The 21,784-nt window shown below is 57.8% G+C and overlaps 1 protein-coding gene across 2 annotated transcripts; it reads right to left on the minus strand.

Moving 5' to 3' along the window:
• On the minus strand, nucleotides 1-21,784 carry DHX34 (DExH-box helicase 34). Of its 2 annotated transcripts, XM_049621629.1 has the most exons (14): nucleotides 21,683-21,784; nucleotides 16,066-16,994; nucleotides 12,893-13,204; nucleotides 11,199-11,453; nucleotides 10,025-10,127; nucleotides 8,596-8,813; nucleotides 6,729-6,903; nucleotides 4,834-5,027; nucleotides 4,059-4,160; nucleotides 2,968-3,192; nucleotides 2,580-2,753; nucleotides 2,084-2,201; nucleotides 324-528; nucleotides 1-202 (listed from the first exon to the last, which is right to left on the minus strand). In XM_049621629.1, exons 2-13 carry the CDS (start codon nucleotides 16,765-16,767, stop codon nucleotides 362-364), a joined length of 2,745 nt encoding a protein of 914 aa, XP_049477586.1. In that variant the 5' UTR covers nucleotides 16,768-16,994; nucleotides 21,683-21,784; the 3' UTR covers nucleotides 1-202; nucleotides 324-361. The 2 variants fall into 2 exon arrangements, with proteins under 2 accessions (XP_049477586.1, XP_049477585.1); XM_049621628.1 differs by lacking the exons at nucleotides 324-528; nucleotides 21,683-21,784 and adding an exon at nucleotides 19,834-21,162.

Consider the following 21,784-nt stretch of genomic DNA (forward strand, 5'->3'; position numbering starts at 1 on the left):
GGGGGGAAGGCGGCTCTGGAGGCCCATCCCGGCCTCCCGCCCTGGGGACACGGTCATCGAACCCGGGAGCTGGGGCGCGTGGGGCCGGGACGCACCTGGAGCGCGGGGATGCGGACGCAGTTCACCAGGTAGGCCTTGTTGGTCTCCAGCAGGGAGACGAAGGTGAGGAGCTGGTGCCTGCTGCTCAGCTTGTCCCTGTCGTCTGGAACGGTCAGGACGACAGCTCAGGGCGCCCCTGCCACCGGATGTCCCACCCACAGCCCCCCACCCCTGCACTGGCCCGTTCCCCAGGGGCTGCCGGTCCCACCGGGGCATTTACACACCCGTATAAAACACACATTCACGCAGGGCGCCTGGGGGCTCAGCCGGTTAAGCGTCCGACTCTGGACTTTGGCTCAGTCATGATCGCACGGTTCGTGGGATCGAGCCCCGCGCCGGGCCCTGTGGTGACAGTGTGGAGCCCGCTTGGGATTCTCTGTCTCCCTGTTTCTCTCCCCTCTCCTGCTCTGTCTCTCAAAAATAAACAAACTTAAAAAAAAAAAAGTTTATTTATTTATTTAGAGAAGGAGAGAAAGAGAGCCCGGGCGGGGAGGGGCAGAGACAAGAGAGGAGAGAGAATCCGAAGCAGGCTCCGTGCCGTCAGCGCAGAGCCCAGTGCGGGACTTGGACCCACGAACCGTGAGCTCATGACCTGAGCCAAAACCAAGGGTTGGACGCTTAACTGACTGAGCCACCCAGGAGACCCAAAAATAAACTCTTTAAAAAAATATATATGCTCATGTGTATAAAGTGTCTGTGACTTATTGGCAAATACTTTGTCATAATGAATACGACTTTCACTATGCGTTATTTGATGTTAAGAAATACTAGGGTTTTTTTGTTTTTGTTTTTTAAAGAAATACCGTTAATTTCATTAGGAGTGAGAGTGGCATCGTAATACTGCAAAAAATCAGTCATTATTTTAATCATTTCTAAATGATATGATGTCTGGGATCTGCTGTACAATGCTCCAGCAAAAAGAAAAAAGTGAGGGGCACCTGGGTGGCTCAGTCGGTTAAGCGTCCGACTTCAGCTCAGGTCCTGATCTCACGGTCCGTGGGTTCGAGCCCCGCGTCGGGCTCTGTGCTGACAGCTCAGAGCCTGGAGCCTGCTTTGGATTCTGTGTCTCCCTCTCTCTCTGCCCCTCCCCTGCTCAGGCTCTGTCTCTCTCTGTCTCAAAAATAAATAAACATTTTTAAAATTTTTTTAAAAAGAAAAGGAAAAAGTGAGGTGATGTAGACACAGGTGGCCAGACGGCGGCTACAGAGGCTGGATGAAGGTACTGAGGGCTCGTCCTCCTCTACCTGTGTGACATCTGGATTTTCAAAATTAAAAATCAAAGGAGAACAACAATGGAGCAGGAAGAGGGTTAAGGGACCAGGGATTTACAAGCAGTTAAAGGCTTAAGAGACAAGTTGCAAATTCTACCTTAGATGCGTCCCATTCTAACCCTGACCTTTCCAGGTTAGCATGTTGGGATACCGTATGGTACTTTCTTCACAGACAAGGAGAGAGATGGGTTGTGCCCCAGAGTTCACACAGAGTGCGCGGCTATACCGCGGCCATCGGGAGAGCACACGTTCCACGCCGAACGTTCTGGAGGGCCCCCGCCCGGCCTGGCTGAAGCCTCGCTGAGGCGGCTCCTGGGGCTGAATGCCAGAATGCTGCCCCTGTGCCCACAGGGCCTGAGGGAAACCCCTGGGCAGGACTGAGCCAGGAGAACACAGAGCTCAGAGGACAGGTGCCGCCTACTCGCGAAAAGCTCTGGCCTGGGGAGTGGCCTCAGACCCCCATCGGCCACCCCCCACCCCACCCCTCCGTGGGGAGGGCGGGGCTCAGTGTGGCAGCGGACTCGCCAAGGTCACCCAGCGAGGTCTGGCTCTTGGGACCTCCATGCCTGCAGGTCCTGTGACAACAGCCCCAGCGAAGGCAGAATGTCGGGGGAGAAGGGGGTAACCCCGAATAGTGAGGGGCACCCTGACGTCACCGTCTCCGCTCCTCACATCCCAAAGGGTTTCCCCCTCACTGCCCAGACTCCCGGTACCTCGGCTCCCTTCACCGCCCCCGGCCTCTTGCTCCTGCGCGTGCAGAACCTCCGGGCTGCTGGCAAAGACAGAAGTGGGGTGCGGCACGGTGCCCTGCTTGGACTGGGTGTGGAAAATCTGGAGGAACAAAGGCAGACGCCAGGTGACAGAGGCCCTCAGACCTACTCTCCACCGCCCAGAACCCTTCTTCCTCCAGCTCTTTGCCAGATTCCCCCATCCGTGTCTCCCCTCGAAGTCCCCTCCTCCAGGAAGCTTTCCCTGACTGCAGCCCAGGCTGGCCAGATACCCCCCCCCCCTCCGTGTCCCCCGATCCCGACCGCAAGCACCCTGGGTCACGCGTCCAGGCACAGATCTGCCCCCACACGCTGGCCTGGAGCCCACGAGGGCAGGGCCGGGACCGTTTCCGTACCTCTGAGTCCCCGGCACGGAGCGGGGCAGGGAGGGCCTGCTGAATGACAAAACCCACGCGGGGCCGGCGAGCCAGCGGAGGCCTACCTGGTCCGAGTCCTTGCGGCTGCTGTTGAACGGGTCCGGGACCGCAAGCTGGGGGTAGAGGCCCCGGCCCAGCACCAGCTTGAGCAGGGCCACCTGGTCCCGCGTCAGGTCCTGGGCCGAGGTGGTGGCCGCCTGCAGCTGATCCAGGCTGTGCCGCAGCTTAAACTTCACATCCTGGCGGGAACACGGGGGAAGGCGGGTTCCTGGGGGCCCCATCCCGATACCCACGCGGCTCGTACAAGGATACGTGGACCCGAGGGTCCCGCGGATGGCGGTGGCCCGCTCCCGTCCGCGAGACCCTGGCTCCGGAGGGGAAGGCAGGGCCCCCCTCTGCTCGAGTCCGCCCTGCCTGCCGCCCCAGGCTCCAGAACAGGCCCCCGGCACCCACCTGGATGTCCACGCTGTCGCCGGCCCCCGGGTCCTCTTCGCTGGAGCAGCCGCCCGGGTCCTCCTGCAGCCGCAGCACCTTGCGCCTGTGTCCCCCGCCCTCCTCGTGCCGGCGCTTCAGCTGGTACAGTGCCCGGCGCTCCCGGCGCTGCCGCAGCCGGCTGTAGCTGTCCCCCGGCTTCGGGGCCCGGGCCCTGGCCAGCAGCCCGTGGTCCTCCAGCAGCTCCTGGGGGCGGCGGGGCCCGGGTGAGCGACGCGGGGCGGGCCGGTGGGCGCTGGACCCAGACGCGGGTTCCGGCCTGGGGCCCGCCACTTGCCGGCCCCTCTGTTTCGGAGGACGCGGACGTCGTGTGCACGTGTGACAGAGAGAGACGAGGACCCCGCCCTCTGCTACTCTCTCCGGGCCTCGACGTGCCCAAGCTCAACCGCAAGGAGCGCGTCACGCCGGCGAGTCTTACTTGACTTTCCCCCGCGGCACCTGCACGCCCACCGAGAGGCACGGCGAGGTGCCCGTGGAACAGTCGCGACACAGGCAGGCTGCGGGACCACGGAGTAAACGTGGCAAAGGCTCGCATGGCACCTGTGCGCCAGGCCCTGTTCTAAACGCTCTACACGTCTTAACCCACTTAATCCTCACAGGATGGCTGTCATTGTCCCCCTTTCCTCACGACAGTGGAGGCCCTGAGCCGCGTGGCACTGGGATCTGCCGCCGGGACGTCCACGCCGGAGCTGGTGCCCCGCCCATCCCCCCACGCGGCCTCCCAGAGCTCAGCCTGCGTGGCCAGCTGCCCCCCCCCCCCCCTCTAGATGGCCAAGTTCCTCACGAGGAGGGAGCGTGTGACCGCCGACCCTGGCCACTCCTCCAGGAAGCCCTCCTGGATTTCTACCCCTTAGACCCGCCCAGGCCACCCACATCTGAGTGTCCAATGGCGGGGGAGGTGGGGGCGGGGTGCGGGGCGGGACTCCGCTCCGTCAGAGAAGAGAGGCCGTGCCGCGGAGCATGCTCACACGCGCTCACTCTGCACCCTTCCCCCGGCCCCGCCAGGTGTGTTGCTGGCCCCCACCCAACCCTCCCCCGGTCCTGAGCCTCACCTTGAACTGGCGCCGTACGTTGGCCATCTCGTACAGCCGATGCTCCTCTATGCACCGGTGGCGGCACCACTTGCGTGAGCTCCTGCTCCGTTCGGATTTCACCTGGTGCGGATCAGAAACCAGGGCGTCCGGGCCCATCCGGCTGGGGGAGGGTGCAGGGGCCGACCCACCGCCCAGACGCCCCCGGCACGGGCCCAGACACCAGCCCCCTGGGAGAGTATGAGGCAGGTGGAGATCCCTCAGGCCTCCCTCAAGGACACCTGCTCTCCTCCTTCTTCCACTCTCAGCCCCCCCTGCCCCCTCCTACAGGAAGCCCTCCCAGACCACACCGGGTCAGACATCCCCTCTGGGCTCTCTCGGCCCTTTGGACTCCCCATCACGGCCCATTCTGAGTGGTCACTGTCTGGGGCCAGGTCTGCCTCCCTGCGCTGACCTGTGAGACCCAGGAGGGCAGGGCCAGGCGGTTTTAGCCACCGCTGGGTCCCCAGCACTGCCCAGCACAGGGCCAGGCCCAGAACAGGGGCTCGGGGAGCACGTGCTGGATATACAGGTGCCACCCAAGGGTGTGGACTTTCTCCAGTCAGCAGTGGGTCTGTTCAGTGTTTTAGAAACCCCAGCCTCCCCTCAAGGCCGGGCCCCACGCCCACGGAATGAATGGCGGACACGGGGGCCCGTCCAGTCTGCAGAGGGCTCCGTGGCCCTCCCTGGCGTGGAGGGCCTCCCCCGACTCCGTGCAGAATGACACAGACAGGGGTGACCCCACCCCCGGCCGCACCTGCACCCAGGTGTTGAAGACATTAAAGAGCGTGAAGGGGTCACCGTGGTCACTGTCCAGGGGCCGCCGCGCAGCCGCACTCTCGGGGTTGCTCTGGGCGCTGCGGGTGAAGGGCGACTGGACACTGAGGGCAGCCGCGATGGTGAGCACGGGCTCCGCCAGGTGGAACATGGAACCAAGGATCAGCATCTTCCCTGGGGGGCCGGGGGCGGGAGGTGGGAGGGACCCTGAGGCTGAGCCTCCTGGGCCCCGGGACACCCTGCCCCAGCTTCCCTCCACCTTGCCCACAAAGGGCCTTGGGGGCCAGACAGACAGAATCAAGTCCACACGCTGCACTCCACGGTCACACGAGCTTGGGCAAGGCCTCAGTTTCCCCATCTGTAGGTTGGAGGTAACCCAATTCCCGCCTCCCGGGGCACGAGGCGGGCACGAAGGGGTGGCTGCTGTTAGTGCCACCGCCTGCCCGGCTCTCCTCCCTACAGCGGACTCCCCACCCCCCTTCCTGGCTTTATTTCCCTTCCCGGCACTCCCCGTGCCCCGCCACGGTATCCCTCTCCTCTCTCTAGAACGTGACTCCAACGAGGTGAAAAGCCATTCCTATCGGCCAGCGCTCCTCAGCAGGAACCGAGCCCTTCCCCGGTCTGGCCCCACAGTCAGCGGCCTGCGTATCATGCGTCTGACTCATCGTCACCATTCTCCTTGGCTGCCTTTCTGGAAAGTTCCTGTTGTACGTCTAGCCTCGTAAACTGAAGTTGGGCAATAGGACGAGGCTGTCCCAGAACGCTGTAGCTCTGTCCCTCAGATGAGTCCCTCTACTTCTCTGTGCCTCCGTTTCCCTGTCTGGGAAATGGGCCTAGCCCCCCTGCCTGCTGGGAGGATGTAATGTGCTTTTCCTGTGAAACACGCGGGGCTCCGACCGGCACAGAGTGACAACGGTGACTGAGCCGTCGGGGCCGGGACCGCCCAGCACCGGGTCATCGGCGCCTCCTGCCCCACAGGGCTTGGGGACCGACAGTGTCAGCTTGGCTGGGGAGCGCCTCCCAGCTCTGCCAACTGCGTGACCCTGGGTGAGCGAGTGATCAAATCCAGGCTCTATCGTTTGCCTGTTCCGGGCCCCGGGGCGTCTATCTCTGTCCCTGGCCAAGCGTCAACTTCCTCCTCTGTACAGAGGGGGTGACCGGAGGCCCTCCCTTCACCAGGTGAGCATGAAATGACAGAAGGCCCGTAAAGCCTTTCACTGACATACAGCCAATGCTCACAGAATGTTCTTTTTCTTCTCAGATCCGGTTCTCCCTGCTCTCGCCCTGTCTCCTTCTACAACAAATAAAAAGAACCACCTTCCCAACCACAAGGGGTCCTCGGGGTCGGTGGCACGCAGCCTGCCATCCCCACCACGGCTCCAGGGTGTGGTACTGGTGGGGATTTTAACGACATTAACACAGGCAGAGAGTTCTGTTGGGCATCGGGCCTGGAAATGGTGCCACAAACAGTCGTGCTCAGCTGGGAATATTCTGTGGGCCACACAGATCACCTAGAAAGTCTCGAGTCGGGAGAATCAGACCAGAATGCACCTCGGTCAGCGAGCTTCTCAGAAAGGGCAGGGATGACTCAGGAATGAGCAAGAAGAGGCAGAAGGTTTTGACATCCTTACGACACCGAGCGGGGGGGGCGGGGGGGGGCAGGGTGGAGCTGGGGACAGGCTGTGCGGAGGAGAGGTGCCTGTCTGTTGACTGCTGTACCCCCAGCGCCCAGAACGGTCCCCGGCAGGGAGACTTGTGAATGAACGGACGGGGCCCAGTGAGAGAACGGATTTGCCTATGAGTCGCCCAGAGAGTGAATGGTCCCCGCAGCCACTCCCGGGGCCCCGTGCGATCACCCCTAAAGGAAGTCCTCACCGATCACCACGTCCACCGGAAGCTGGGCCAGCAGAGAGCCGATAGGGGTGAGGGCCTCTGAGCTGTCCAGGGCCCCCTGGTCCCGGAGGTAGAGGATGGCCGTTTCCAGGCTGGCTGGTGGCGGAGGCTCGATGAAGGGGAAGGTTCGCGGGTCCCCCACGCACATGCTTTTCATCTGGAATGACAATCGAGTCCCCCAGGAATGGGGAACTCGGGAGCCGCTATGGAGCACCGGCAGGGGGCTCACGGATCACAAGCTCCTAATACCTTAAAACTCCTAATGTCAAGGCCCATCACACAGAAGCAGGGGAGAAGGACCACTGTCTGTCTGTCTGTCTGTCTGTCTACCCAGCACCTCTTCTCCCAGACCCCGGCCACGGAGCAAGCCACATGACCTAAGCTAGGCCCCTCTTGGTTTCTCAGCCCCTCGCCATGGCAACCAACGAAGGAAGGAGGACGTGATCTGAGCAGGCCCTATCAGGATCCGCCCTGGGATTCTGCCATCCGACGCTGGGAGACAGAAGTCGGGGCATCCTCTCTGGTTGTGAGGGGCCGGTGTGGAAGCCCAGAGCTGCTGGACCATTTTTCCCTGGAGACGAGCCCGAGACAGCGGGTAGAGGAGTCCTTAATCGTTCCTAAGCCAGACCGCCCCCCACGATGGACACACCACCTCGTGAAATCCCCTTTCCTGCTTCTGGTAGTTTGAGCTGGGTTTCTCTCACTTGGGACCAAAGAACCCTGACTAATTCAGTGACCCAGAGACTGAAGCACAACACCCACCCGTCGCCGGGTCTGGCGAGGTATAAACAATCAGCTACTCCCTGGAGCAGATGAAGGAAAGGCTGGCGTGGGGGGGCTCACGTGGCCGCGAGAGAGCACGGGGAAAGCTCAGAGGGCCCGGGGGCTCGGCCAGCCTCGCCGAGAGGTGACCTACTCTCCTGGGCCTCTTCCACCCGGCAACCAGCCGGCCCCCCTCCCTCCCTGCTCTTGAAACCTTGATCATGCCTGGGAGAACACCCAATGCTCATTTAAAAATCCCCTAAATCAGGGGCGTCTGGGGGGCTCAGTTGGCTAAGTGTCTGACTTCAGCTCAGGTCATGATCTCACGGCTCGTGGGTTCGAGCCCCGCGTCGGGCTCTGTGCTGACAGCTCGGAGCTTGGAACCTGCTTCAGATTCTGTGTCTCCCTCTCTCTCGGCCCCTCCCCTGCTCACACCTTCTCTTTCTCAAAAATAAGTGATAAAATTTTAAAAATGAAATCAAAAAGAGACTACCAGAGTGCATTATGCATAGGAAGGGGGGCTGGTCTGTGCCACTGGCCACTCCCGCCCGGGGGGCCTGCTGGGGAAGCCATCCGCCCTCCCCAGCTCGCTCGGCTTTTCCTCTTCTGCCGGACCACAGAGCCCACACTGGCCAGGCTCCGCTGGGGGGAGGTGTAGCCACAGGACAGAGCGCTAACCAGGCAAGGCAAGTGGAGGGACCTGGCCCTCAAACCCTCCCGCGCTCCCTCGCCGGCTCTGCGGCACTGGCCGCTCCGTGAGTGGGCCTGTTGGGCCCAGCAGCCTAATCCAATCAAAGCTAACTGATGAGGTAAGAGTCGGGACAAGATATCCGGAGAAACCCCAGTTTTAAAAGCCACCTCTTGATGGGTTTTCTGTTACAGCTGAAAGCATTCTGATGGAGTCATGAGGTTTCTCCCACGAGCCTGTGGATCTGGGGAACAACCGTCCCCCCGACGTGGAATCTGACACTTGGGAAGGATGAGCTCCCCTCTGTGGCCCGGCCAGGCCGGCCCTGCCCTGCTCTGCCCTTCCTGGGACTGGTCCTGTCCCAGGTCCTCCCGGGCTCCTCCCGGCACCACGCCTCACCTGCAGCACCAGCGCGTCGAGGGCCACCCTCCGAATCTCCGGGACGGGGTAGGGGGCGAAGGCATCGTAGTCCGACTCAGCGTAGAGGCGGAAGCAGACGCCGGGGCCCGTGCGGCCCGCCCGGCCCTTCCGCTGCTCGGCACTGGCCTGGCTGATCCAGAATTCCTGCAGCCGCTGCAACTTGGCCTGTGGGTCATAGCCCATCTCCTTCACCTTCCCTGGGCGGGGACAGACGGGACACCGTGGGCAGCGGCCACGCGGGCCCGCCGCCTCGCCGCTCACTCCCGGACACCCCGGCTTCCTCCTTTATTCCATTAACGCCAACCAGGAGCCCATTCTGGCCTTGACCCTGACGTGTTGTTGATCTATTCTTTCGTGTCCTCGTTCACACATCTCTTAACTTTTGCAGCCTCTGTGTGCTCGGGAGCCCGGCCATCCGACCGTTATTATTAAGCTCCTGCTACGAGCCGGGCACCGTACTGGGCGCAGCTGTGAACAAAGTCCCTGGGCTCACGGGGCCGAACAGGACATAGTTCATCAATTCGAAGACCGACTTTTCCCACTTTCTCTGTCTCTGAAAGTGGGACGCACCTTAAAAGCAACGGCATGTCAATGTTTAACGAACAACGTTTTTAGGGGCGCCTGGGTGGCTCAGCCAGTTGAGCGTCCGACTCTTGATTTCGGCTCAGGTCGTGTTCTCACGGTCCGTGGGTTCGAGCCCAGCGCCGGGCTCTGTGCTGACGGCACAGAGCCCGCTTGGGATTCTCTCTCTCTCCCTCTCTCTCTGCCCCTCCCCTGCTCGCACTCCAGCAGTCTTTCTCAAGAATAAATAAACGTTGAAAAATGTTTTTAAATGCTTAAATTCTAATCCTTACAACCCGAAGGAGGCTCTGCTATTATTGCATATTTTACAAACAAGCAAACTGACTAACTTAGTGTCAGTGACACGACCTTGGTCACACAGCCAGGCTGGCTTCAGTGTCTCCTCACTGCTATGCTACTCTGACTTCCCAGAGAACAGTCCAGTTGGGAAGACAGAAAATAAATAGATCAACAGGCATAAAATATAATGCCCTTGTAAAGAAAATCAAGGCCTTGTAGGGGAAGCAACAGCGGCAGGAGGAGAGGGAGATCACAGAAGTGGACAAGGTGAGCCTCTCTGATGGGGAGACATTCACGCAGGCCCTGCAATGAGGAGGAAGTGAGCCTTGCAGGTATGTGGAGAAAGATGGCTCTCGGCAGAGACGACAGTAAGTGCAAAGGCCCCGAGGCAGGGACAAGTTTGGAACGTCTGAGAAGATTACGATGTTGCCACTGCCCCACAGCCCACTCCCTGCTTTGGTCTGGAGGTCCCTCACCACCTCTGCACGTCTCCAAACCCCGCACTTCTCTCCAGGGCCCAGGGATGGTGGCAGGGAGCAGCCCTTACCAGAATCTACTACGAAGCGGATCCCATCAATGGTGACCGAGGTCTCAGCGATGTTGGTGGAGAGGATGCACTTCCGAACCCCGGGGGGGGCCACATCGAACACCTGCGGGAAAGGCGAGGAGGAGACATCCCAGACCAGCTCGGCCCTTCCTGACCCGTGTGTCCGGGGGCCTCTTGACACCTCCTGGTTGGGCCCACGGGCACTTCACACCCACCCACAACATCCAAAGTAGCCTCGGGAGCAGGGAAGGCCTCCCTCCTCCCTGAGTCCCCACCGCCCACGTGGGTCAGAAACCGAGGCTGTCCTGGCTCCCCCTCTCCTATCCCCCCTCCAGCCACACCTGCACATCTCCAACATTTCTGAAATCCAATCCCTCTCCCCAAACCCGCAGCACTGCCCTGGCCCAGGCCCTTCTTCCCCACCCAGGTCCTGCTCCGGCCTCCTCCCCGGTCTCTGATCATACAGAGCAGAGGGATCTGCTGAAGCAAACTGGCGTTGCTCCCCACCTTGCTCAGAACCCTCCCATGGCTCCCGGGTGCACTCAGGGCAAAGCCCAGGCACCACGCTGGGTCTTCCGGGCCCTGGGGTCTAGGCCTGCCCGCATCTCAGTCCCAACCAGCCTGCCTTCCCCATCACAGCCTGGACCCCGGCCACCCTGCAGGTGGTCTCGCAGCAGCCCTGCCTTTCCCTCACCCACCACAGGCCCTTTGCACAAGCCCTTCTCTTGGGCCCAAGGGACAGTCAAGCACAGTAGTCAAGAGAGGTCAGCAACTAGGTAGGCCTGGGGGCCAGATCCAGCCTCCTGCCTGTTTTTGTAAGTCAAGTGTTAACACAGCACAGCCTCGCCTGTCAGTCTACGGCTGCTTTCCTACTCTAGGGGTGCAACTGTCTGTGCCAGAGATGAAACTCTGCGCCCTGGTCCACCCCCACCCCCGCCCCAGACTGTCTTCCTCCGTCTTCTACCCAAAATCCTCCCGGTCTTCCAAAGCTCAGCTCCGGTGCCTCCCGCGGAAGCTCACCCTGGCACATACTCCCCGCCCGCCCCCACGGAAGACGCGAGCAGCGCCCTCTGCGGCCCGCAGCCCTGCAATGGTGGAATCACATCCCCGACACCCTCCTCCTCCCCGCCCCCCTCCAGAGTCAGACCCCACCCGGCCCGGCCACGCGGGGTACCTTGTCCTGGTCGGCCACAGAGAGGGCGCTGTGCAGCGGCAGAACCACCCAGCGCTGGGTGCGGCTGGCATAGGCCTGGGCCGCCTCGAGCACCGCGCTGATCTCCGCCATGCCGCTCAGGAAGACCAGGAGGTCGCCCCGCTCCTCCGGCGGGTACTTACTGTCGATGGCCTCCAGCACCCTCAGGAAAGGCCGAGGGTCCAGCTTCTCCGACTTGGACGCCGGCGGCTCGGCCTCCTGTGGCTGGTACACGACCTGCAGGGAGACGGCCCCGGGCAGGGGGGCACCCGGTCACCTGCACGGTAAGGGCCGACCGTGGGCCGCCGGGGAAGGCGTGGATCCGTCGGGGGGCAGGCCGCACCCTCAAACGGGTCAGTTTGAGGATGCCATAAAAGGACAAAGTACCAAGGTAACCGGAAAGCTTCTGGGTGCTGGTCATGACATCCACGTTACCTGGTTTGGGAAAATCAACTGAGCTTTACGCATGGTGTCTACGTACTGTGTCTGGAGAGCAACTTCGACAGCATCAGAATTTCAAAGGGTGGAGCCAGGATCAAAACCCTACATGGGGGCGCCTGGGTGGCTCAGTCGGTGAAGCGTCCAACTTCAGCTCAGGTCATGATCTCATGGTCTGCGGGTTCGAGCCCCGGGTCGGGCTCTGTGCCGACAGCTCAGAGCCCGGAGCCTGCTTCCGATTCTGTGCGTCTCCCTCTCTCTGCCCCCTCCCCCTTGTGCTCTCTCTCTCTCTCTCTCTCAAAAAATAAACAAACACTAAAAAATTTTAAAAAACTAGAAAAATCACTTCCTGGAGAGCATCCTCACTCTATTTTTATGGCTGCTGGGAAGACAGACAGATGGGCATTTAGAACCCGAAACCACAGTGTCCTTGTGCTAAGAACTCTAGAGCTCTCGCTAATTCTTGGCCAGCGGTGCAAGAGGAAGGAGTGACTACCAAAGCACGAAACAGACAGCGGGTGCAGACCATTTTGAAGGGCCGAGGGGAAGCCGGATGCCAGAAGGGAGGCGTTCCCTGAGTGCCACCCACACGGGTCCCCTTCTGGGCAGAAAGGCGGGAAGGGAAAAGGGATCTGGAAGAGCTAACAGAGGCTGTCTGCGTCTGTGAGCACGCTCCCCGTCTCTGAGCCTCGGTTCTACCCTCACGGGCAGAAGCCCCTGGCGCAGGACTCCCGGGGCTGTAATTAGGGGCCCCTGGGGCCGTGGGGACGACCCACACTCAACCCACGCCAGCTGTGACCATCTTCCCTATGACTGCCCATGACACCCGTCCGCGAGCCCCAGCCAACAGGCTGAGCCAAGGGGTCAAAGTTCAGGGCGGAAGTTGCTACCGGGAGATGGAGAAAATCCGGCCGTGAGATGGCAGGGCAGGAGGAGAGAGGAGCCCCGGTCCCCACATGACCGCATGGAACAGAGCTGCCCGCCGGCCTGGACCAGCAGGACTGTCACAGGAGAGGAATGAACACGGATCTTTACACTTCCGGGTCTCCTGCAGCAAAGCCCTGAGCACCTACACAGCACATTGGAAGTGCTCAGAAAGTAGGAGCTTTAAGGGAGAGGGCGAGCCAGACCGTCCTTATCTGAGAGATGGGAGTCTGCGCAGGCCAGGGGAGAAGGGACGTGTCCGGCTTGGCCAGAGACCAGGTGGGAGGCCCGGGGGGTGTGGGGGCAGCACTGACCGTGATGGGGAACAGCCTCCCGGGCACTTGCACCACGGGGGCCCCGCCGAAGTAGCTGGAGAAGAGCGAGATGTTGATGGTGGCCGACATGAGGATAACCTTGAGGTCAGGCCGCTCGGGCAGCAGGCGCCGGAGAACGCCCAGCAGGAAGTCGTTGTGCAGGTGGCGTTCGTGGACTTCGTCCACGATCAGGACCTGGTACTGGGGCAGGCGGGGCTCCCGCTGGATCTGCCTCAGGAGCAGCCCCACCGTCAGGAACACGATCTTGGTGGCTGCCGTCCGTGTGCTCTCAAAGCGGATCTGGTAGCCGACCTGGGGGCGGGAGCGGTGATCAGGAGAGGAGCCCAGACCTGGGGACCAGCCCCTCGCCGGCTTACACCCGCCCCCGATCCGACCCTGGAGCCCAACACGCTGGGGTTTGGATCCCACCTCTGCCACTTAGCGCCACCGACCTTGAGAGCGCAGTTCCGTCCCTCAGAGACATTTTGTCCCCGAGATGCTGCGAGAACAGTATGTGCTATGCACATATTTGGCACACAGCCGGGTGTACAACTCACTGGTCGATTGGAATGGTGACAGTGCACCTTTCAAGGAGTCCTTACTCTGCCCGGAACTACTTGAAACGCCGGACGTGTTTCACACAGCCACCACAAGCAGCAAGACCCACTCTTCTCACCTCACCGATGGGGAAACTGAGGTCACGCATCCAAGGCAAAACACAGTTAAAAAGCGGTACTGAGGGGAAATGACCTTTGTGTGTATGTGTGTGTTTTAATATTTTTTTTTTTTTGAGAGACAGTGCGAGCAGGGGAGGGGCAGAGAGTGGGGGGAGACACAGAATCCAAAATGGGCTCCAGGCTCGGAGCTGTCAGCAACGAGCCCGACTCCGGGCTCGAACCCACAAACCGTGAGATCATGACCTGAGCCAAAGTCGGACACTTAACCACTGAGCCACCCAGGGGCCCCGTAAGAGGAAATGATCTTAGCCCCTACCTCACATCACACACCTGCACATAACACACACACAATCAATTTCCGATAAGTTACGGTTTTAAATGTAAACATCTTTAAGTAAAAATATAGGATGTCTTTCTGGCCTTAAAGTAGTAATATTCCTAAAACAGAACCCAAAGAGTGCCAACCACAAAAAGAAAAGGACAGGGGTGCCTGGCTGGCTCAGTTGATAGAGAATGTGATTCTTGATCTTGGGGCTGTGAGTTCAAGCCCCAGGCTGGGTGTGTGGGGCCTACTTAAAAAATAAAAATAAGGGGCGCCTGGGTGGCTCAGTCGGTGAAGCGTCCGACTTCGGCTCAGGTCACGATCTCGAGGTATGTGAGTTCGAGCCCCGCGTCGGGCTCTGTGCTGACCACTCAGAGCCTGGAGCCTGTTTTGGATTCTGTGTCTCCCTCTCTCTCTGACCCTCCCCCGTTCATGCTCTGTCTCTCTTTGTCTCAAAAATAAATAAATGTTAAAAAATAAAATAAAATAAAATAAAAATAAAAATAAAAATGACAGAGACGCCTAGGTGGCTCAGTCAGTTGAGCATTTGATTTGGTTTCAGATCAGGTCATGATCTTGCAGCCTATGGGTTCAAACCCCACATTAGGCTCTGTGCTGGTGGCACAGAGCCTGCTGGGGATGCTCTCTCTCTGCCCCTCCCCCGCTCACACACACTCACACCTGTGCTCTCTCTCTCTCAAAATAAATAAACATTTTAAAAAAAAACCACTTCTAAAAAAATATGACAAGGCACCTGGGTGGCTAAGTCGGTTAAGCATCTGACTTCCGTTCAGGTCATGACCTCGCGGTTCATGAGTTCGGGCCCCGCACTGGGCTCTACACTGACCGCACAGAGCCTGCTTTGGGTTCTGTGTCTCCCTCTCTCTGCCCCTCCCTGCTTGTATTCTGTCTGTCTCTCAAAAAAATAAACATCAAAAAAAAAATTACAGACTGGATAATATTTAAATGAAAAGACACTGTCATCAAAAGACAACATTCAGAAAATGAAAGACAACTCACAGGCAGGGTAGGCAACGAGATTTGCAATACATAAATCCTACAAAGGACTTGTATCCAGAATCTATAAAACCTGATAAACCGAGAACAAAAAGACAACACAAAAGACAAATAGGGAAAAAGACTTGAACAGACACTTCAGAAAAGAGGATCTCCAAACGGCCAATAAATATGTGAAAAGGCGTTCAATCCTTAGTTGTCGGGGAAACGCAAATTAAAATCAACAACACGGGCTCTGTGCTGACAGTGCAGAGCCTGCTTGGGCTTCCCTCTCTCCCCCTAGCTCTCTGCCCCGCCCCTGCTTGCTCTCGCTGTCTCTCTCGAAGTGAATAAATAAACTAAAAAAATAAATAATTAATAAAAAAAAAATAAAATCAACAATACAAATTAAAATGTGGTATCACTATCCGCCCACTCCAGAAAAGCTAACAGGAGAAACATTAACCATAACGAGTGTTGGTGACAGTGTGGAACATGGCCCTGGTCGGAGTGTGGACTGGATTTTTTTTTTTTAATCCGGGTGCTGGTTACATAAATGAATTCAGTCTGTGAAAATTCACTGAGCTACATACTTAGAATACGTACATTCTTCTGTTCAGAGTATTATAATTGCAATGACAATTTTTAAGTGGTACGGCCTGGACTGGAACCCTAGAAATCATTAGTAAAGAAGTGTCTTCAGGGCGCCTGGGTGGCTCAGTCGGTTAAGCGTCCGACGCTTGATCTCGGCTCAGGTCATGATCTCACGGTTCGTAGGTTCGAGCCCCAAGTTGGGCTCTGTGCTGACAGCTCAGAGCCTGGAACCTGCTTCGGATTCCGTGTCTCCCTCTCTCTGCCCTTCCCCCACTCCTGCTCTCTGTCTCTCTCTCTCAAAAATGAACAAACGTTTAAAAAAAAAAAGGAGTATCCTCATTCTTTTTTTTAGGATAGTTCCAATTTTTTACTGTTAAAGGGTGACACTGGGGAATGCTGGTGACTTTCTCATTTGAACCACGCTCGGGTCCATCCGTAGATCAATTTCTAGAAGAATCACCGCTAAGTCAGAGGGTATCATTGCTAAGTGCTCTGGGAACTTTTATCACTACTGCCCTATGGGCAACACCCTGCACCTCAGGGTCACACTGGAAAGGCCGGAGAGCTGCTTAAGTCCCACTCACCCGTGAGCCATACTGACTGAGGCTCTCGAAGCTGACGCGCTTGGCCAGGGAGACGCAGGCGATACGCCGGGGCTGGGTGCACGCCACGTGACTGAAGCCGGCGGCCAGCAGGTACTGGGGCACCTGGGTGGACTTGCCACAGCCCGTGTCACCCGCCACCACCACCACCTGGTGTTCCTTCAGTGTCTGCAGGATGCGGGTCCCGTACTGGGCGATGGGGAGGGCCGCCCGTTCCCTCTGCAGTCTGGCCAGTCGTCCAAACGCCTGCTTCTGGCCAAAGTCCAGGTAGTGCAGAAGGGCTCGGCGGAACTCGGACACCCTCTCCGGGGGCTGTCCGTCCAGCCCCCGAGAGCCCCGGGCGTCGGGGCCCCGGACGGAGAGGTTGATGCGGTAACGGGGGTCGTAAGCGCGAGGCAGGTCGGCCAGCGCCGGGATGCTGTGCTTGGGACGCCCAGGGTCCTTGTCCCCCTTCCTGGTGCTCTTGAGGTTCTGGAATCTCTGTAAGCGTTCAAAGAAGGTCCAGAACTTCTTGCGCTCCTCAGAACCCTGGGGTATATAATCCTCATCACGGAAAAAGGCATCCTCGAAGAGGCGACGGGTCTCCGGACAATTCCAGTCCCATTTCTCAGGGGCGTCCTCCTCACTGGGATCCCAGTGTCGGCCTCGGTCATCCCCGCCCTCCTTCGTTCTGGGAGGAGGCATGTGGCGGGCAGTCGCGACGCGGTCTCGAAGCTGCAGTGAGAGCCCAGTGCCCGCGAGGAGGAACCACCTTCTCTCCAAAAAGCCAATTTTGCTCCTCACTGTGGCACAGGACGATGACAGGCGATGGGCCCCGGGTCAAACTGGTGACACACAGGGCACCTCACGACTCCTGCGGTGATCTGTGCGACAGACACAAGTCCATCCTGGGTCTTCCAGGCACTGAGCACCTGGAGGAGAGAACAGAAGACTCGTTCGTCTTTCGAAGTAATTCCTGAAAGGCTGCGGTTTTGTAAGCACGGGACGAGGAGGATGGATGGTAAGGAGTAAGGTCACCCTGAGCCCTCACATGTGGTCACGGTCACATACGGCAGGCATTTCACCAGACAATCCAGTGACTGGGCTGTGGGAGCCCAAAGGAGCTGCCTGACCATGCCTGGGAGTCAGGGAAGGGTCCCCAGAGACGTCTGGCCTGAAATCTGAAGGACTGTAGGCCATGGGACCGTCACGAGAGGCAGTAACACAAGAAGGCTGGGGTATAATGGAAACAGTATGACAAGACTTCTTTTCTTAGTATTTATCTTGTGGGGGGCGAGAAGGAGAGAGTGTGAGCCTGAGGGGGGAGGGGCAGAGAAAGAGGGGGACGGAGAGGATCTGAAGGAGGCTCTGTGCTGACAGCAGCCAGCCTGATGTGGGGCTCGAACTCACCAACCATGAGATCATAACCTGAGCTGAAGTCGGAAGCTCAACTGACTGAGCCACCCAGGCGCCCCTAGGCAAGAGCTCTGAGAACCCCTACTGACTGCGCAAGCAACAAAGGTCTGGCCAATCATGGGCCCCTACTCATCCTTTGCCCGTTGATTGGTGCGAGGTGTGGACATGTCGTCCGGGGAGAGCCAATCACGGCCTTTCTCTGGAATTTACACTAGGCTGCCAGGAGAGAAAAGCCCTCATGTTATCTATCTGCTTTCCCAGAAATCCATCCTAGAGAAAAGCCTGCACGTGGGCAAAGCACGCACCAGGATGGCCACTGAGCAACTACCAAAACAGAGGTGGAAGAGGGAGAGGGGAGAAGGTTGGCAGCATCATTTAGTGCTGGAGACCTAGTTCCCAGCTACACAAGAAAATGTCTTCGCTCCAAGTTGGTTTTCTGACTCTCAGCTGCCTAAGTCCTAATAATACACAGCATATCCTCGTATGTACAATATTCTGAAGTCCATCCCTCAGATTCTTATCGTTTATGACCTTCAATGGATTCAGAGGCTCTGAAGCCTCCTAGGTACAGGCTTTGGAGTCAGGCAGACCCGGGTTTGAATCTCTGCTGCATCATTAGATGTGTGACCACTGGTAAATTAACTTGTGAGGCTGTTTTCTTCGTCTATAAAATGAGGATAATGCCGTCTTCCCAACATCGTAGCACTGATTGCCCAGCCAGGCACAGAGGAGCAAAACAGTAACTAGAATTCAAGTCCAGTCTTTCTCCCCGTGATAACTAACAAGGGTAAAACGGCAACAACCAGGGGCCTATAACCTGGAAAACTACACTCGAGGCCACATCCCACCTTCGTATGGAATTAGCAATGCCTTCACCTACTCTTCAGTCTCTTGGGGCCATCATGGAATAGATTCCACCTCTGCAGTCTCGTGGGGCACTTAGGTCATCCATGGGAGTTATTAGAGCCAGAAAGGGGTTTCCACTGAGGAAGCACTTGTGAGCTGGCAGAGTGGTTTCCCGCGGGAACAGGAGCCTGTGCACCCTGTTTTCTGGTAAACACCTGGGCTGGGTGGTGCTAGAGTGGGAATGCAAGTTGTAGGGGAGGTAGTCAGAGGAAAAGGCCTTGGAAGGCTGCTGACACTGAGCCCATGATCCTCAGAAAAGGACAGGGAATGAAATGGAGCGCATTCCCCCGAGGCTGCAAACCGCCTGTGTGCACATGGGCCCAACAGAGCGCAAACCATGGCTCTCAAGCAGTCTCTTCTCAAGAAATCCACCGCCCCAGTCTCTTCTCAGCCGTTGGAGCAGGTGACTCTTGATTTCGGGGTTGTGAGTTCAAGCCCCACATTGGGTGGAGAGATTGCTTAAAAATAGTATCTTAAGGGGCGCCTGGGTGGCTCAGTCGGTTAAGCGTCCAACTTCGGCTCAGGTCACAATCTCACGGTCTGTGGGTTCGAGCCCTGCGTCGGGCTCTGGGCTGACAGCTCAGAGCCTGGAGCCTGCTTCAGATTCTGTGTCTCCCTCTCTCTGACCCTCCCCCATTCATGCTCTGTCTCTGTCTCAAAAATAAATAAACGTTAAAAAAATTTTAAAAAAATAGTATCTTAAAAAAACAAAGGAATCTTAGGCTAGCTTGTAGATTTCTCGGATCCTCTGGCTGCTCTTAACTGTGTCTCTGACCATCTCTGGGCGTCTTGACAATGGCTTTCAGGGGCCTTCTCTGCTTCCCTCGTTCTCCCCTCTCTGGCTGTCCATCCTCATGTCTCAGCCTGTCTCTTCCAGCTCACCATGCTCAGCCCTCTTCCTCCGTTTCTTTTTTTTTTAAATAATTTTTTAGGGGCGCCTGGGTGGCTCAGTCGGTTAAGCGTCCAACTTCGGCTCAGGTCATGATCTTGCGGTTCATGAGTTCAAGCCCCGCGTCGGGCTCTGTGCTGACAGCTCAGAGCCTGGAGCCTGTTTCAGATTCTGTGTCTCCCTCTCTCTCTCTGACCCTCCCCCGTTCATGCTCTGTCTCTGTCTCAAAAATAAATAAACGTAAAAAAAATAATTAAAAAAAATTTTTAAAGTTTTATTTTTGAGAGAGACAGAGTGTGAGTGGGGGAGGGGCAGAGAGAGGGAGACACAGAATCCAAAGCAGATTCCAGGCTCCAAGCTGTCAGCACAGAGCCCGATGTGGGGCTTGAACTCGCGAACTGTGAGATCATGACGTGACCCGAAGTCTGACGCTTAACCAACTGAGCCACCCAGGCACCCTCTTCCTCTGTTTCAAAGTCTGGTCCCGTCTCTCGTTTCTCTGATTTTCTGGTGTGACATTCTCCCCAACCGTCTTTCTGCATTTGAGCCTCTCCATTTACCTCCATCTGCCTTTCTCGTTTGCTCCTCGTCGTCAGCTCTGATGCTCTGTTTTTGTCTCTCTCCACTTCCCACCACTGTCTCTCCCTCCATCACGACTCTCTCTTCATCTCCATTTCTCCACCTAATATTTTGCCTCCCAGTTGTCTGGCGCTTTGACAAGTTAGCACTCGCTCCCGTATCAGGTTCCATTCGAAATCACCTGCGTACACGTACACGTGCAACGACAAGCATCCGCGCACCTACACTTCCCTCACAACGTTAAGAAGGTGCTATCGCCACTCCCTGTTGTACTGAACCAAAGATGGTTAAGTACGTGGTGCGACGAGGAATTCAAATCTAGTGAGTCAGGCTCCCATTTACTCCTCTTCGTCTCCTCGGTGTGATTCTCCATCATCTGGCTTTATGTCTCCCATTTTCAAACATGACGCGGTCGTTCCAGTTCTGTTCGCACTCTAGTCTTCCAGTGGAACCAGTTCTCCATCGCGTCCCATTTCTCCACCCCCCCGATGGCTCCCTTTGAGGGTCTGCCGTCATTAGGGCGGCCGTCTCACTCACTTCCCACCTCCGGCTCTTTCCATCAGCTGGCTCTTCCCCTCTCTCAGTCCCTCTGCCAGCTCTTGCCAGTTTCTATTTCCACTGCCTCTGATACTCTCTGTATCAGTCTCTCCCCATGACGCAGTCTTGTGAATTAATGAAGAGACATCTCACTATGATGGAGCTGGGAGGCCCCAAGAAGGGGGGAGCTCTCCGGTGGTACCACGCAAGGTCAATCACTTGGAAGAATTGTCAAGTATAGGCTCCATCACTTGGAAGAATTGTCAAGTATAGGCTCCATCACTTGGAAGAATTGTCAAGTATAGGCTCCATCACTTGGAAGAATTGTCAAGTATGGGCTCCGAGAGAATTGTTGATAGCAAAGAATCATCAAATACCGGCCGCCACGGGGGAGGAGGTTCAGGGTCAGTGGCATCTCCTTCAAGAAATCCACCGCCGCACCGGCACCCGGGTGGCTCAGAGGGTTGAGCGACCGACTCTTGATTTCCACTCAGGTCATGATCGCAGGGTCAAGGGATAGAGCCCCATGAGTCTCTCTCTCTCTCCCTCTGTCCCCTCCCCGCTTCCGCTCTCTCGAATTTTTTTAATGCTTTAAAACTTTTTTAAAAAGAAATCCACCACCACAGCAACTCAACGAGAAATCATCATCGCCCTGAATTCTTGCTTTCTCCAAAGCAAAGGACTTTCATTCAAAACCACCCCTCCCCACTTCGCCCCTCTTCTCCATGGTTTTTGCTATAGCCGGCCTGTCCCAAATTGCAACTGTCCATTATCCCCAAGTAAAACCCACCGTGGCGCTAAGATAACTTTTATTTTGAAGGCCAACAAGTGTCTTGCTCCTCCGTGGGAACTGCCCGCCTCCCGAGCCTCTGTTCGCCAATTTCCACGCCCATCTTCCTACTCTTCCCCCACCCCCACCCCAAGTTCACGGTGCCACATTTTCTCTGCGGTCTCCGCGAGGCGCTCTGGGGCACCCCATCAGCTCCTCGCGCCCCCCCCCCGCCGCCATTTCTCCAGTTTCCGGCTTCCGTCCTCTCTCAACCTCCCCGTCTCTCGGTCCCTCAGCTTCTCCAAGCTTCTTTTCGCGACTCTCATTTCTTCCAGTCTCGCGCCTCTCCGGGGCCCAGGCACTGCCGGGGCGCGCAGGCTCCATCTCCGTCCGCTTCTCCCGGCCTCTCTGGCTCCTCCAACACACTTCCTCATCTTGGGATTTCCCTCCCGACCCCTCGGCTCGCTCCCCAGCTCCCCAACCCGCTCCGACCCGCGCCACCGCCGCCGCCCCACCCCCCTCACCTCACAACCGCCGCAGCCGCTCCAACTTCCGGTCCCCAGCGCCCCACACGCGCCCAAAGCCGGCTCTGCGCCTGCGCACGCCACGCCTCGCGGCCCGGCCCC

Source organism: Panthera uncia (assembly GCF_023721935.1).
Source record: "Panthera uncia isolate 11264 chromosome E2 unlocalized genomic scaffold, Puncia_PCG_1.0 HiC_scaffold_19, whole genome shotgun sequence".
Classification (NCBI taxonomy): Eukaryota; Metazoa; Chordata; class Mammalia; order Carnivora; family Felidae; genus Panthera; species Panthera uncia.